Source organism: Pelmatolapia mariae, linkage group LG13, assembly GCF_036321145.2.
Source record: "Pelmatolapia mariae isolate MD_Pm_ZW linkage group LG13, Pm_UMD_F_2, whole genome shotgun sequence".
NCBI lineage: Eukaryota > Metazoa > Chordata > Actinopteri > Cichliformes > Cichlidae > Pelmatolapia > Pelmatolapia mariae.
Window position 1 is genome coordinate 14,758,862 of NC_086238.1, and position 16,459 is coordinate 14,775,320.

Sequence of the window (16,459 nt, forward strand, 5' to 3'; positions counted from 1 at the left end):
TGGTTTGTCTCATTAAAATTTGCACTGTGAGGCACTTCACAGTTCATCATGCTACTTCTATCAGCAATCACATCATCAATAAACACTTGTAAACTGGTTCCACTACCAGTCATACATGCTCATGCCATACCTTTACCTTCACGATGCCAGATGATGGGGTTTGGCTCAGATCGTGAGCTGTTTCTCTAATTTTTCATACTTTTCTCTTTCCCATCATTCCTTAGTTTAATTTGTCTAATTTCCAGAACTACGCTGGCTCCAGGTCTAATCAGTGATTTCCACTTTGTTGTAAACCTTCTGTATTTCTATTGATGAAGGTGTCTCTCTTGTAGACTTTCACTGTGATCCATCTGCTTCCTCAATAATGCTCTTTTTCTTAACCATGAAAACACTTCTGGCATTATGCACACTGAGTGTCTTCTGGGGTCTTTCAGGGCGTTTCATGTTGCTGAGCTGGTCAATACATTCATTCTTTTTAACAACACACTTCTAAATTTCTTGCTGCCTGTCTGATAGGTTTGTTTGGGTTTTTCAGCCTGATGATGGCCTCCCTGACAGCCACTAACTTCTCTTTCACCCTCATATTTAAAAATACAAGAAAAGCTATGAAATACAAGTTCATCACTTTGAATACATTTCCAGTGTTATATCTGCTTTATTTATCAAGAAATAACAAGGTGCCGGCCTTACCTGGACATGAAATTGCGTGTCAGTCAGTTGTCCAATTAATGAAGTCTGCAAACTGACCACATATGGATTACTTTGATTTATAATCGTCTGTGGTATCATACACAGGAAAAACTCCAAGAACTGAGTCTTTGCCCCAAGTATTTAAAGAGGACAGCGTAGAACATGCTGCATGCTCCATTTCCATATTTATCATTCAAAATTGTATTAAATAAGTACAAATACACTCTAAACATGTGCTTTACAGGTCGTTATTATACTTTACATTCAAGTTATGCAATGGGAGCTGATTCTCCCATTAACACGTTTGAATTTGAGGTTTCATCCGGTCAAAAAGGAGTTTTTCCTTCCCAGTGTCGCCAAATGCTCTCTCAAAGGGGAACTTTTGATTGTTGGGGTTTCTCTGTATAATTATACGGTCTTCACCTTTAGATGACTGCTCCTGTTATTTGGCGCTATATAAATGTTGATTTTTAGTGTTGCAAGGGTCCAGTGGGTGTGTGTGCCTGTGTGCCTGAGTGAGAAAGAGAGAGAAAACTTTTAATAATGTTTTTAGTGAAAACAATTTTTTAATTTTTAAAAGGAAGACGGAGATAAAGAAACCTTTACCTGGCTCACAACAGAAAACCCAAACGTCATCGTCCTCGCGCTGTTATAAACGGATTAGTTCGACACGAGTGGCAGCGTGACTTCACCGCATCACTTTTAATGCTAACATTTGTCGGAGCTTTTACGATCCCCCACCCACTAAACGTCACATCTCTGTGGCTGGGGCTGTTAAACACAGTTTCGCCTGTGCTTCACTTTGTTGGGTCTTCCACGCGGACAGTAAGTCGCAATTAAAACAGCACCTGAAGTGAGCAGTGGATCGTGAAGCTCGCTAAAAGCGCACATTATTTAGCCTTTCTTCTCTTTGTACCAGCATGAAACTGTGCAGCGCGGTGTTTGCTCTTCAACTGTGAGAAAATTCAGCAGAGTGTATACATATTGCTTAAATCCCGTGGAGAGTAGCCCGGTGTCACACATGGCTCTCCGGGCGGTCTGGCTCCTGTTCGCGCTGTCCGGTGTCCTGAATGCGCGCTCCTGCTGCGCTTATACCTGTCCGGCCATCTGCCGGTGCACCGCCGACTCGTTTCAGTGCAGCAAAGAGACTCAGCTGGCCTCCCGCACAGGACAAACATCCGTGCTTCGACTGTAAGTAACCCAACTTTATGCTCTAGCGTCCACGCGAGTCTAAAATCACTGTAATCCACCTGCAGAGGGTCTGTGGCGTGACCCCACCAGTGCCATTATGCTACTTTATTAACTTTTTTCCTCTTTTTTTGAGACTTATTGGCTCTGACCTCTCACTTACTTGCATATCTTCCCCTTACTGTTACTGTAATATTTCTCCAAGGACTTGTTTATAATGGGTGTAATTTTGAAGGATAACCTAAAGAGACAGTTTTGTGTTTTCTCATTTTCTTTTATACTTAGCCATATAAAATGTGGATTTAACTGCCAATGACTTTTGCAGAAGGCTCACTCATCTGCCCTTGAAAAAAGTTCCCTCTCACGCCTTCAAGGAGTTGTTCAACATTACAATAATGTAAGTTTTTTTTTCCCTCTCATACAGAAGTATTATAGGTGGGCAAATTTATGTACTTTACTTAATGAAGGACTAGAGCAGTGTTAGTTCTACAGGACAATTACATCCATGATTTTTTTCTTTTCTTTTTTTTAACGTCAAAATGACTCAAATGCCTTTTGTTTGGAAATAAAGATAGAATAATTATGATGTGTTTAATCCTTTGGATCATTTCTTTATCAGGTAATCAACAGATGTTTTCATGTTTACCAGGTTAATGGAGGCTAATTTGGAAAAAATTAACATCTGTTTATGACTCTTTGTTATTTCCTAATATAACTGCTTCACTTTGATCTGTTGTTGTTGAGTTTACTACATGTACCACACTCATTAAAAAAATCAGCACAAGTAATTACATTCAAATTTCCCATGTAATTTTTTTTACATAAATACAATGTAAAATGTGTAATGTATAATTTATTTATAACATTTATTGGAGTCTGATCAAATGAAAGTTTACGCCAAGCACATTTTCCTTAGAGATTAAGTATTTGAATAAATAAACCTTTGATTTTATATGTTTCAGTTACACTTTACTCAAAATTATTGCTTCATGTTTATTGAGAGTGAAAACTTTTGAGGGAAGAGATCAGTGTTTTCAGCAACCTCTAAGCTAAAGTGTTCATCCACCACATGCTCATGTCATGTGGTGCCATGCGTATTATCCTAATGTAGATGCCTTAATGTAGATGTAGTAGATGCCTTAATGTAGTACAAAAAAGTTCCCATTTTAGTGCACAAAGAACCATGCTTCTCTTGTTCGTGTCAAAGTGCATCCATCTACTATTATGCTGTAAAAATTGAATCTGAATGGGAGGAAAAACCCTTTGATGTATAAAAACAACATAAGAGCAAAAAGTACAGTTTGCATACACAAAGATGAGGGTTCTTTTTAACATGATCTATAGAGACAAATCAAAGATAGCTGTTTGGCAAGCGTAAATGTAGACATGTTCTGGCGCTGGTAAAATATAAAATAAAAATACCCAAAGGAAATAAATTTCCAAGCAACATTTATTTCAGCAATAAATCACGTAAACTTCCCCATGCATTCCCAGACAGGACAAATCAAATATTCTACTAATATCCCAGCTGTAACTTGAGACCTACCTGACCAAAAGTGCAAACAAATGGCACTACAAGTATAGTCACACCCTATTTCAGAAACACTGCAGTCATTTCACCTGTGTGCCATGCACTGAAGTGGCACAAACAAACACAAAAAACAATTAAAGAAGTTATTCCATCCTCACAAGACAACGTCCCAATCGTTTACATCTATAAGCCTGCACGTCTGGGTGGACTAACAAAAACAAAACTACAACTAAATTTAAAAAGAAGGAGAGCTGGAGACAGTCGATAACAGCTGTAAAACACAAAAAAGTTATCAATTTAAAAAAAATAATGCAACGTAATAAAAACAGTGTAAAATAATGGTAAAACGTCAACTATACCTACGACACCGATCAGTTTGCACAGTAGATCCAGATCTGTATAAATTCATATTTAGCGTTGCACCTACAACGCTAAATAATCCAGCTCTAGAAAAAACAACCAAAATCTCTTACCACAAATCATACCCACTCACACCAGAGGGAGTTCATCCACGGGTGACAGCACAGGGTGTCCAGCAGTATAAGGGGGGTAACGAAATTTGCCAACAACAAAACAAAACAGTAGACAACTAACCAAATAAGTTTTTTCTTCTAAATGACAACAGCAGGTTCTAACGGGTATACTTACTTTTTCTCCAAAAGAATATTTGTTTGCTGACTGAAAAAGCTCATATATACCACCTTTACTGGTACGATCTGTCGAAGATACTCAAATGTTTATTAAAAATCATTAACTGAGTTTAACTTGCTTTTTCCTAAAGATGGGCATATAGGTGGGTATAGAAGAATAGAGGTTCTGATGTCTGCTACAGAGGTGGGAATTTATTTCTCATCAGTCGGGGCTCAACTTGATCATATTTACAGCTAGACACTCAGTCTCAAAACCGTAGCATTATCCCGAGTTGTTCACAGACTGAGCTTTATTATTTATTTCACAACAGTCTGATGAGTAAGTAAAAAACATTTTTAGCTGCTAATGATAGCGCTCAGTGGGTGAGCCGGCTGGTGTTGAGGGCGTTTGACTTTGCTCTGCTGCTCAGGGACAAGCCTTATCGGTCTCAGATACATAAAGTACTCGCATGTGATAGGTTCATGTTCAGTTTAACCTCCATCGCAAAATACTGTAGTCTTTGGTGATAAAATAAATTTGAGACTGAACGAAGTTAGTCGTAAAAGCTGTCAAAACCCGTGTCAAGGTGGAATGACACGAGGACCCGCTCGTCCTTTGTCACCGATGACGCATCCTTGAAATCACAGCACCACTTCATGTAGATGATCATGCGCAGAGGCCTTTTTTTCAGAGCTGTAAGCAGTAATTACAACACTATACATAATGCAATCAGGAGAGGGGATAAAAGAAAACAAATAATATGCGGTACAGATGGAGTCCTTTAATTGTTTCTCGACTCGAAATGGAAGCCGAGCGACGTTATTTTAAGAAAAGCGCAGGCTGATTACAGTAGGGCCGCAGAGTAAAACGATGATTGCAAAAGGAAGATGGAGAGCGTCTCGTAAAAAGAAGTCAGCCATCAGAAAACAAAGTGTTCAAGGACAAATTGGGAAGACTTGTTGACTTTGTTTGTCTCGGAACGCTTTTGTTTTGTCCTGCTTTTTAAAGATCTTCACTTAGTCTTCCTGGCCTAGATGCATCACTGATGTATGTCTGAAGCTCTTGGTGGTAATTCTGTTTTGCCCTATCAATCATCTCTGTCCCATTTCTAACGTAACAAGCACTTGTGTCACTTTGCATAACTAAAAATATTGTTAATATGTTGATGGATGTAGAGCCTTTCTTGTGTGTGTGCTACAGTGAGATCTCCCAGAGCGACTGCATCACACATATACAGACACATGCCTTCCTCTCCCTCTACAGCCTGGCACAAATGTAAGTCACACTTTACCCTCCACCACATGTCCCATTCAAACACGATGAAAGCAATTACTCATTTGAGCAGCTGGTAAATGATTTGCATTTCCTTTAGGTTTCACGAGATTAGTCTGTCATTATAAAGCGACGTGTTTAATCCTTGACTTTTTGAGCAGCTGACGTATGAATGAGGGGTTTTTTTCCATGCTTGTTTGTTGACAGCCACTGACAAGAAAATTGTGATTACTGATATGTTTCCTGTAGCTCAGTGCAGAATATCAACAGCCTGAGATTTATTGAAAAAGGCGCCTTCACTGACCTGCCCAAGCTGGAATATTTGTAAGTCGCTTGATTTTTATGTGCACATTTCATATAAACTTAGCAGGTGGTTAAATATGAACCAGACATGGGATTTATATCATTGCTGAGTTTACCTGTTAAAGTCTGTGCCTGTTTGTGTTGCAGCAAGTGATGCTCCCTCACCTTGTAATACCATAAATGCACAATTAGCAAATGGCTTAATGCTGCAAACTAGGAACAGAGCTAATGAGATACTATAATGTTACATAAATGTTATTGATAAAAACAATTGTGATTTAGTGAGCAGAGCAACTCACAAAGAGGCAGCAGAATAATGGCATGTAGCTCCTAATTACTTCATGTTGAAAGTGATACACAAACGTTACCAAGCCTTAATTAGAAGTGACATGGTGCTAGTTCAGGTGTGAGGACTGTTCAGATTAAGGAAGAGTGCAGTTATCAACAGTATAAATCAAACTTGAGTGATGTGAGGAAAATTAATGCGAATTCACAGATGACTGGCTATGAAACCAACCATACCACAGATCCCCTACCTAAGAAGAACTTCATATGACTCTACAGTACTGTGAAAAAGTCTCATGCCACCCCTTTTCTTTATATTTTGCTTCCAAGGAGCCAGACTGTCTTGTATTTTTTTAAAGTAGTCTTGAGCAATAGTTCTACAATCATTCAGTCTACAAAAAAAATATTTTTTAACCAACAAAGTGATTCCCAAAGTGGCATGCCTAACAATATATCTATAGCCGATGAATGGTATTTGAAAGTCATTTCCTTACAAAATATGAAAAAATCCAGCAAAGCCCTCACGCAGGGATATGCATCTATTCCATCTACTGTTCACTCAAGCCTCATCAGAAATAGTGTTAGTGAAGGAGTGGCTGTTGAGGAGTCATTCATAAAGAAGGAGAAAAGGCTGCGATGTGCCAAATTATGCAAGAACTGGAATGAAAGTCATTTGCAACAGGTCTAATGGAGTGATGCATTCAAATTTGAAATTTCTGGTTCAAATTGTTGTCAGTATGTACATAAGAGGTCTGGAGAGAGATCCAACAGCCATCTGTAAAACACGGTGGAGGCTCTGCCATGGTTCTGGGCCACATATCAGCCAGTGGTGTTGGAGGGCTTGTCGAAATTGATGGACTTATAAACACAGAAAAGTACCATCAGACTTTGATCTACCATGCAGTGCCATCTGGAAAGCATTTGATTGGCAACAGCTTGATTTTTGAGCATGACGATAATCCCAAGCACACTGCCAATGCAGTAAAAGCATAACTGAATAGAAAAATACACAGTGGAACACCATCAGTCATGATTTGGCCTCCCCGGAGCCCGGACACCAACATGACTGAAGCAGTTTGGGATCACCTTGACAGAAAACAGAACAAAAGACAGCATCCAAAGGAGAGTTTTGAATGTCCTTTTTGAAGACTACTTAAAGAAATTACAAGAAGGATTTCTAAAGACAGTTCAGGCTTGAAGAATAAAGGTGGTCATACCCGATAGTGACTTTCAAGCTCATTAGAATTGTGCAAACTCTGTTTTTTCCTTACATTCTGTATTTGTATGTTTTCACATGCCTCTACAATTCACTGCACCTAGAAAGAAAACGGGTGGCTCAAGACTTTGCATGACACTGTACATTTTCTGGGTACTTTAATATAAACTTTATAGAAAGTTGAGAATGTTGAATCCAATGACTTAATGGCCAGGCATTTTTTTTCCATTAAATTTTTGTTGTTTTTGTTTTGATTTGGGGAGGGGCTGAACAGCTGCTGGTTAGATTAACACACTCATGTTTGCCTCAGGATAATACTATGTTGTTCCTGTTGCAATTAGCAAAATCATAATGCCTAAATCCATGAGAAAATATCTAATAATGTTCCCTTTTGACTGATCTGCACCTTCGTTGCATCCTAATTAGCAAATGTTAGCCTCCAAACCAGCTTTGCTAAGATTCTGCACATGGTAAACATTGTACCTGCTAAGCATCCGGCTTGTTTGCATTGTGTATAAGCGCAGCCTTGCATACATGTAGGTACACACCTACACACAGGTTGAAGGCTCAACCGAAGCGGAATCAACATTTGCAAAACAAATAAGAAGAAAAATAATCCACTTGACCGACTGCAGACTCCTACAGAAGCACATTCACTCCTACAGGATCACAGAACAAACCAAAATAGGTTGCACAAAAAAACAATATGTTGTGGTAACGGCACTGTTAACGCTGAAAATAATTCTACTGTAGACCAATTTAAAAAGTTGTGTTTCAAGGAAGGCAGGAAGAAAAGTTTGATCTTTGTTCAGTCCCGATGACTTCCAAGCAGCAGTCAGATGATTGTTTTGTTTGTCATGGTGGGTGACCAGGCTTCTGAGACATAATCCAAATATTACTGTCCGAACAGGCAACTGCAAGTCCTGTGTAAGTGCTGGCAGGTTGATAAACACAGGACTGAATTTGTATCCAGATCAGACTATTTACTGTGACAGGAAAATATTGTTATTCACAAGGCAGCACAGGATATAGAATATAAAGCTTTTCTAGCAGTATAGTGGGAAACTACACAAGTTTTGTTTGTCACTTCCTGCGTAAATTTCAATTTATTGAGGTTATAAGCTAGGGGAGGTTGGGAGGGTAGAAAATGTTGCTGCTGTCAGTGAGAAACAGAATTATGGCTAAGAGGTGGACAAGACACTAAAATCCACTATTGACTATGGAAGGAAATAATAGATTTGCAAAATTCAGTTTTGAGTCTTTCACTTCAACTTGTTCAATTTTATGAAAGCATTTTGGGGGGGGGGGGGGGGTTCCCCTTAATTGCAAATATTTCTCTTTGTAAGTCTGAACATAATACAGCTGCACTGAATACATATTAGAGCATTTGTCTATATTGTTCATACATCCCTACTTTGTAATTTTTGGTTTTTATGATTGTGACACTTTCTTGTTACCTACAAACCACCATTATACTTGTGTTTTTTTAATCTTGAAGCTCTCATGACCTCTATTATGCTTTGCTATTACTATTCTATCCAATAAAAGGTCAATCTGGAGATATTTTTCATTTATTTGGCATTCACTGCCGCAAATTAAATGCAAGGAAACTTGTCAAAGGTCATGGACAGACAGTGATATGTTTTCTAGAAGAGTCTTCTGAAATGTTGCAACTCTTCCTCCCTCCCGCCCTGTCTTTTTTTTTTTTTTTTTTTTTTTGCTTTGAAGATTTCCTCTTATCTGCTCATGATCATCTGTCTCTGCTGTTTGTCATCACAGGAGCATCTCTAACACGGGCATTGCACACTTCCCAGACTTCACAACCATCTCTTCCCTGTCGCCAAATATTATCCTGTAAGTAATCCTGTTTAAAGAAATAGTGTGTTTCCAAACTGGATTAGCGTCTTTCTGCATGCTGCAAAACCGCAGGTGCTTCACGTCATTAGCTCTGTTTGTTCCGAGCCCGGTTTTACTTTTATTCCGTCGATATCGCGATGCCACCAACCCTGTAACAAATCCTTCAACTCTGTCACACTTCATCATACTGCTCTCTTTTTTCTTCTTCTTCTTCTTCTATGAATATACATATTTTTTTTCTAACTGATAATTAAACCCAACAGCCTGAATGAGCGTTATCTTCTCTGTGTGCAGAGAAATGGCAGACAACATGGAGATTGACATCATTCCTGCCAATTCCTTCCAGGGTATCACAGAGGAGTATGTTGACATGTGAGTAAGGGAACTAAAGTCCTTTTTTTTCCCCACATCAAAGCTAAAAGGAACTATTTGTTACTATTTTCTAGGAATGTTTCTTGATGCATATTTATAAGTCTCTGAAATTTCATGTTCATTTATCTGACCTTGGTGATGGGTGCTTCTGACAGCTAAATAAATTCAAAACGTTGTGTCCTTGACAGGAACCTGGTTAGAAATGGCTTAAAGGAAATAAAATCGCACGCATTCAATGGGACAAAGCTCAACACGCTGTAAGCATTTTGATCATCAATATTTAAGCAAACAAAAACACCTGAGCTTGACAGTACGCTGTTGGGGAGTGCAATGTTTAGATTGAGGCCTTTCCTTTCCCCCTCAATCATGAAAACTGAATGTACCAGTAAACAAACACAATGTAAGACTAAACAAAGATTACGTTCCCTTGTTTTCTTTGCCCCAGTAATGCTGAATGTTGTTGTTGATGAGATATGCGCAGGCACCCTTATTATAAACCCAATGCTCATCACTGTCAGTGTGAAGCTGAGCAAACAAAAAGTTTTGTTTCGGAAAGTTTTCACTCAGTGTTGTGTGCATTATACTGTTTCTTTGTCTTTTGTAGAGTTTTGAGAGACAACTGGTATCTCCGTAACATTCAAGAAGATGCCTTTAAAGGAGCCACAGGTCCAACTGTTCTGTAAGTAATTTGAGTTCATGAAACTCCCCACAAGTGGATTGGTAGTGACAGTTCCACACAAAATTATCTCCATAGACTGCAGCTCATCTCAGCTAAGCCTTAAAGTGTCTTTCAGTGCATTGTTTTGATGTCTTGTTTTAATATATCAATTCAGCTTTATTTATATGGTGCCCAATCACAACAATAGTCGCTTTATATTGTTGGGTAAAGACCCTGCTGTACTTTAATAGAGAGAAAACTCCAACAATCAGACGACCCCCTATTAGCAAGTACTTGGTGACAGTGGGAAGGAAAAACTCCTTGTTAACAGGAAGAAAGCTTCAGCAGAACCAGGCTCAGGGAGGGGCAGCAATCTGTTTCAGCTGTTTGGGGTAAGCCGAGGAAGACAAAATAAAGGACACGCCGCAGAAAAGCACCAGGGATTAATAATAACTAACGATTAAATGCAGTAGTGGTGTGTTAGCAACATAGAGTGAAACGAGGTGAGTGAAACACTCAGTGTATCATGAGAAGCTCCCAGCTGTGTAACAGAGGAAGGGTTCAGGGTCACTTGATCCAGCCCTTACTATAAGAAAACTTTAAGCCTAATCTTGAAAGCAGAGGGGGCGTCTGTCTCCCAAATCCAAACTGGGAGTTGGTTTCACAGAAGAGGGCCCTGAAAGCTGAAGGCTCTGTCTCCCATTCTACTTTTAAATATTCTTGGAACCACATGTAAGCCAGCGGTCAGGGAGAAGCGCTCTATTTGAGTGACATAGTGCTATGACATCTTTAAAAATATATCAATATTAATATCACCACTTTTACTTTATTTTCAGTCATTTTTTTTCTTTTTTAGACACGATTAAGCAGAGAAGTAGCAATTTAATGGGGTTAGCATGCAAATCCATTTATGTTTAATGTTGCCATTCATCATCACATGGCTAATTTGATGTATTTTATACACTGTTTTGCAGTTTAAGCTGCAAGTTGCAACTGGATGTACAACAATCGTGCAAAAAAAGTCCTATCTCCCTGTGGAAAATACTGAAATTGCATAAAAACCTCAAAAATTGCACTTGAGTTAGTGTATTTACTTTTCACTGCTGTGTTCAATCAACAGAATTAAAGAGAGTTAAAGTGATTATATTTCAGCTAGGTCACAAAGCGAGATTGATATTCATAACAATGCTTATTTTATTGTATAAACATTAGGGTAGTGACAGTCTGTCTGTGTAAACAACCAACAAGGCAGGCAGGACTGCTGAATACTGATTAGCAAGCAAATAGCTAAATCTGCCGTGCATGCAGCTTGCAAGGTCTCTGATTGCAACCAACTCTGTGTGGTTGATGTTTAAAAAAAGAACTTTCTTTTGAATAAGTGCTTGTAATATTCACTCACACAGGAACTAATTAAAGGTCTCCTTTTTTCATGATTTTTGGATCTTTTGGGTTCTATAGATGTAATAAATATTTGGGTAAAGGTAATGCAGTCAAATGAATGACGGGAAGGAGATCCTGAATGTCTTTTTGCTAAAGATAAAAATGTATTCAGACAGTAATTGCAACCTCTATTCCCATATAAAGCTGCTTTCTGGTGAAAGCGCATCTCTTCAGAGGCAGCATGATTTACTCATTGGCTGATAAATATGAAAATGAATTAGGGCTTTGTTGCCACAGTCTCCAGAACTCTGTGAACACCTGTGGATGATTCATTGAATTTGCCAGAAAGCATGTCTTCCACTGTCTACATCAACAAACGGCTTCTCTTGTTGGATCGAGTTGCTTTGTAGCCCTCGGCAGAGTTTAAATGACCCATGAAAGACAATGAGACAGACGAAAGCTTTTCTAGTGCCTGCTAGTAGTTCAATGAATTTTAATCATAGTTGTTTTACTAATCATCGTTGAAATGTATGTCTGCATTCTCTCCGTGTGCGTCTTTCAGGGATGTTTCCTCCACGGCTCTGAGGTCTCTCCCCCCTAATGGATTGAGGCACGTTAAATTTCTGAAAGCCAGCCATGCCTATGCTCTAAAGAGCCTCCCTCCACTGGAAAGTCTGGCTGAACTGCTGGAAGCTGAGCTCACGTACCCGAGCCACTGCTGCGCCTTCCACACATGGCGGCGGAAACAAAGGTAACCGACAGATGCTCCCAGAGATTCAACAAATCCATTCACATCTGCATAAACAGTCGAAAGCTCTGTCCAGTGAATACAGATTATCAGTAGGTGGATCATTTGCACTTGCATTTTGAGGAGTTTAACCATTTTATTCCTTTCTCTTCTTTAGGGAAAGTGCCTTAAAGAACTTGACAAAGTTTTGCGATCTGATGAATACAGAAATGTAAGTTTTTCCCTAGTCACTTGGGGACTTTCTATTTTGTTTCTTAAACCTTGATCTTACTGGTTACTACACATTTTGTGTGTGAAGATGCTCCCTTAATATGCCAGCAGCCCAATTAAGTCAGTGTGCTTTATTTTTTAAAAACAGTCCACAAGTCTGGGAAGAACAAGAGCAACAGCTTGCTTCTGTTCTCCCAGAAATGTCCCCATTATACAGTTGGTGGTCAGAGGTTTACAGGCACTCATCATGGGTGAATACAGCATAGAACAGAATAAAATAGAATACAGTAGCCCTTTATTGTCATTGTACATGTACAACAAAATTTTGTTTTTTTGTTTTGTTCTTTTGTTCCTTTTGTTTTTAGAATAGAATATGATGGTTGTTTTGGATTTTTAATTATTTCTTTCAACTGTTCCTTTTCCAAGGTTAAATGATTCTACAGCATACATATTTAATGACTTAAAAATAATAATAATTTGGTGCACAAGTTTGAGCATTTGAGAAAATCCAAAATAAATTAAAAGGGTCAAAAGTATATATACAGGCTCAATATATAAATACTCCCACCTAAATCTTTAAACAAGTGTTGCCGATTGTTTTACAATGTCTTTTAACCTGACGAGGCTAATTAACTTATTGTTAGTAATCATGATCGACTCCAACTGGTCGTTTTTCTTTGCCAGCACAAAAGTAATTTGACAGCACTCAATAGATTGACCAATACTGAGAACAAAGGGAATGTCCTAAGAATTTCCCTTTGTTCTAAGTTCATTAGTTCAAACTATTGTACGTAAATACAAGTTATTCAGATGTGTCACTGTTTTGCCAAAGTCTGGAAGAAAATCCAAAATGTCACCCTCAAATGAAAGGAAATTGATTAGGATGTTCAGGAACAACTCAGAAACCAACAAGGCTCAGGCCGACCATGAACTTGAAACTCCGGAAACACTGGAAAAACACTGGAACACCAGTGTCACTCTCCACAATCAAGCAAGTTTCACATCACCACAAACACAGAGTGTGTCGAACAAGAAAAAAAAAGGTCTTGCTCCAAAATCAGCACTTTCAAGGTTGGCTGAAATTTGTAGCCAAATGCCTTCTAGACAGGTTTGTAATCAGATGGGACTATTTGTCCACAATGACAAGACGTATGTTTGGAGTACTAAAGGTGAAGGTTTCAAACCTAAGAACACTGCAGTAACTGTCAAACATGGTGATGGTAGCATCACGCTCTGGAGCCATTCAGCATCCCATCAAATCAACAGCTAGATGGTTGAAACATGGACAGAATTGGGTATCCCAACAGGACAACAATCCCAAATGCACATCAAAACAGGTTTTTGAATGGATAAAACAGGCTAACGATACGCTTCTGAAATGGCATTCCCACAGCCCTATTGAAAATATGTGGACTATGCTTAAAAGACAGACAGCTATTATTTCGGGTGTATGTATATAGTCTGGGTGGATTACAGAAAATCCTAAATAAATTCAAACCTGTCATTAAAGATGCTGTTCAATCATTCCACTCTGGCAAAATTACCATGATATTCACACCCACGATGAGTGTATGTAAACGTCTGATCCCACTGTACCACACGTACTGTCTCTAAGCACATTTATGTCTGTTATTCTAGGATTTTGATGCAAATTTTAACATGTGTATTCTTCAGAGATCCAACTGCTGATGACACGAGTCTTATCAATGACATCAACTTTCAGTATCCAGACCTGGAATTTGACTGTCTTAGCAACCCTTTTGTCAAATGCTCCCCAAAGCCAGATGCTTTTAATCCTTGTGAGGACCTACTGGGCTTTTCCTTCCTGCGCTGTCTCACCTGGATCATTATGGTTTTCGCTGTGGCCGGTAACCTGGCTGTTTTGGTCATCCTGCTAATTGGCCACCATAAGCTCACAGTCTCCAGATTCCTCATGTGTAATCTGGCCTTCGCCGACCTGTGCATGGGGCTTTATCTCATCCTAATTGCCTTCATGGACTACCATTCCCGTCATGAGTACTACAATCATGCCACAGACTGGCAGACCGGTCCTGGATGTGGCATAGCAGGGTTTCTGACTGTGTTTGCCAGCGAGCTATCCGTATACACGTTGACTGTGATTAGCCTTGAACGCTGGCATACCATTACCAATGCCATGCATGTCAACAAGAGGCTGCGGATGCATCATGTCACAGCCATGATGGTAGGAGGCTGGGCTTTCTCTCTGCTGGTTGCCCTGCTCCCTCTTGTGGGGGTCAGTAGTTACAGCAAAGTGAGCATCTGTCTGCCCATGGATATCGACACACTCGGCGCTCAGGTTTATGTGGTGGCTGTGCTCATTCTCAATGTTGTTGCTTTCCTGGTGGTTTGTTACTGTTACATATGCATATATCTCAGTGTTCACAACCCAGAGCACTCCACACGGCGTGGAGACACCAAGATTGCCAAGCGCATGGCTGTGCTCATTTTCACTGACTTTCTCTGCATGGCACCGATCTCTTTCTTCGCTATCTCTGCAGCCCTGCATATGCCCCTCATAACCGTGTCTCACTCCAAAATCCTGCTCATTCTCTTCTACCCTATCAACTCCCTCTGCAATCCTTTCTTGTACACCATCTTCACACAAGCTTTCAGGAAAGATGTGTGTCTGCTGCTGAGTCGCTGTGGCTACTGCAATTCCCACGCTGACTTCTACAGGTCACAGACTCTGGGTTCACACCTGACTTGTACCCAGAAAATGTCCAAAAGAGAACCTCACTCGCTCGGCTTTTATGCCTATCACATCAAGATGAAGGGCTGCTTTCTAAATAAGGGAACCACATGACCAACCACATACACAACTGCGTAATGCACTGAAAGGCAACATCTGCCGCCTTACTAAAAATGTAGCATTTCTTCATAATGTAGATCTCATGAAAAGATTGTCAGTTGTGTGCATGGCAAGCGTCAGATCAAACTTGATCGTGTTTAGTTTGCAAACTAAAAACTGCATCAGACAAACATAACAGGTGCTGCAGCCTTCATTTCTGCAAATGTATTATGGTACATTAAAGAAGACAGATGGAGCAAGGATGGCAAAATAAGCTAATTTATTTGCAAAGCTACTCTATATTTAATAATATTAAAAATGAAAAATATTTATTGTTTGCTTTCTATAAAAGACTGAGGTTTCAAGTTATTAGAAAGTAATTAAATGAAGACTGATTTTGTCAGAGATGAGTTTTGGTGCCACCTTTTGGTTTGTTGTACTCAGGACAGATTTGGATTGGAAAGTTAAAAGACTGCACACATGCAGGAGCAACTCAGTTGAACCTAGAGCCAAGACCAAATAAATGGTACTGATATTTAATATGTAAAATAATTTTACAATAGTTTAAATCATCATGTGAAAAATGTGTGCTTTTTTTAAAAAATCTTTTTCATTTTTTCTTGATTTAGCAACAACTGTTACGCCTACTAGTTAAGAATATTAAATGTCAGATCACCCTTTCTGTTCATGTTTTAAGAAAACTTGAATATGTTTCTTTATCTGGCTTTTATGACTGAAACAAAATCAATGGTACACAAATGGGTTTTTGTTATAATCATTGCAAACTTTTCTGTATATTTTTCCACTTTGTATTTCTTTCTGATATTTTACATGATTTAAAAAGAAAGAAAATAAATAAATACTGGACTTGTCTGTTTTTTTAACCACTACTGTGAATTTTAACCACTTCATGTTAGATTGTAAGAGTATGGGCTTTGTAATATATGCCTATGAGCAATCTTTACTTACAGAGCCTGAAAAAAACAAAACAAACCAAAAACCCCACACAGTCTTCCAAAATTCTGTTTCCTCATCTTGTTGTACATAATCGGTTGTCAATATAAAAAAAAAACAAAAAAAAAAAAAACACAATTGCTTTAAAAAAAAATTAATAAAAAAGGTGTCACGGGCTTTGAAGTGGTTTTCACAGAAAGAAGAGGGCTCATTAAACGCAACACAACAGTACAGGTCAGTATATTTGGAGCATAATTAAAGAGACGTTACAATGTTTGAAAATCAAACAGCACGTTTGTTATCCTCAAACAATAATTGGAGGTCAAATAAAAGGTTTACTCTGCTTGTAAAGAATA

The 16,459-nt window shown here is 38.9% G+C and overlaps 1 protein-coding gene across 1 annotated transcript; it reads left to right on the forward strand.

Moving 5' to 3' along the window:
• The first annotated feature begins 1,708 nt into the window (after positions 1-1,708).
• LOC134639718 (lutropin-choriogonadotropic hormone receptor-like) lies at positions 1,709-15,164 on the forward strand. The gene is made up of 11 exons (XM_063491084.1): positions 1,709-1,881; positions 2,204-2,275; positions 5,240-5,314; positions 5,561-5,635; positions 8,895-8,969; positions 9,267-9,344; positions 9,533-9,601; positions 9,949-10,023; positions 11,945-12,133; positions 12,288-12,341; positions 14,015-15,164. Exons 1-11 carry the CDS (start codon positions 1,712-1,714, stop codon positions 15,162-15,164), a joined length of 2,082 nt encoding a protein of 693 aa, XP_063347154.1. The 5' UTR covers positions 1,709-1,711.
• The last annotated feature ends 1,295 nt before the right edge of the window (positions 15,165-16,459 follow it).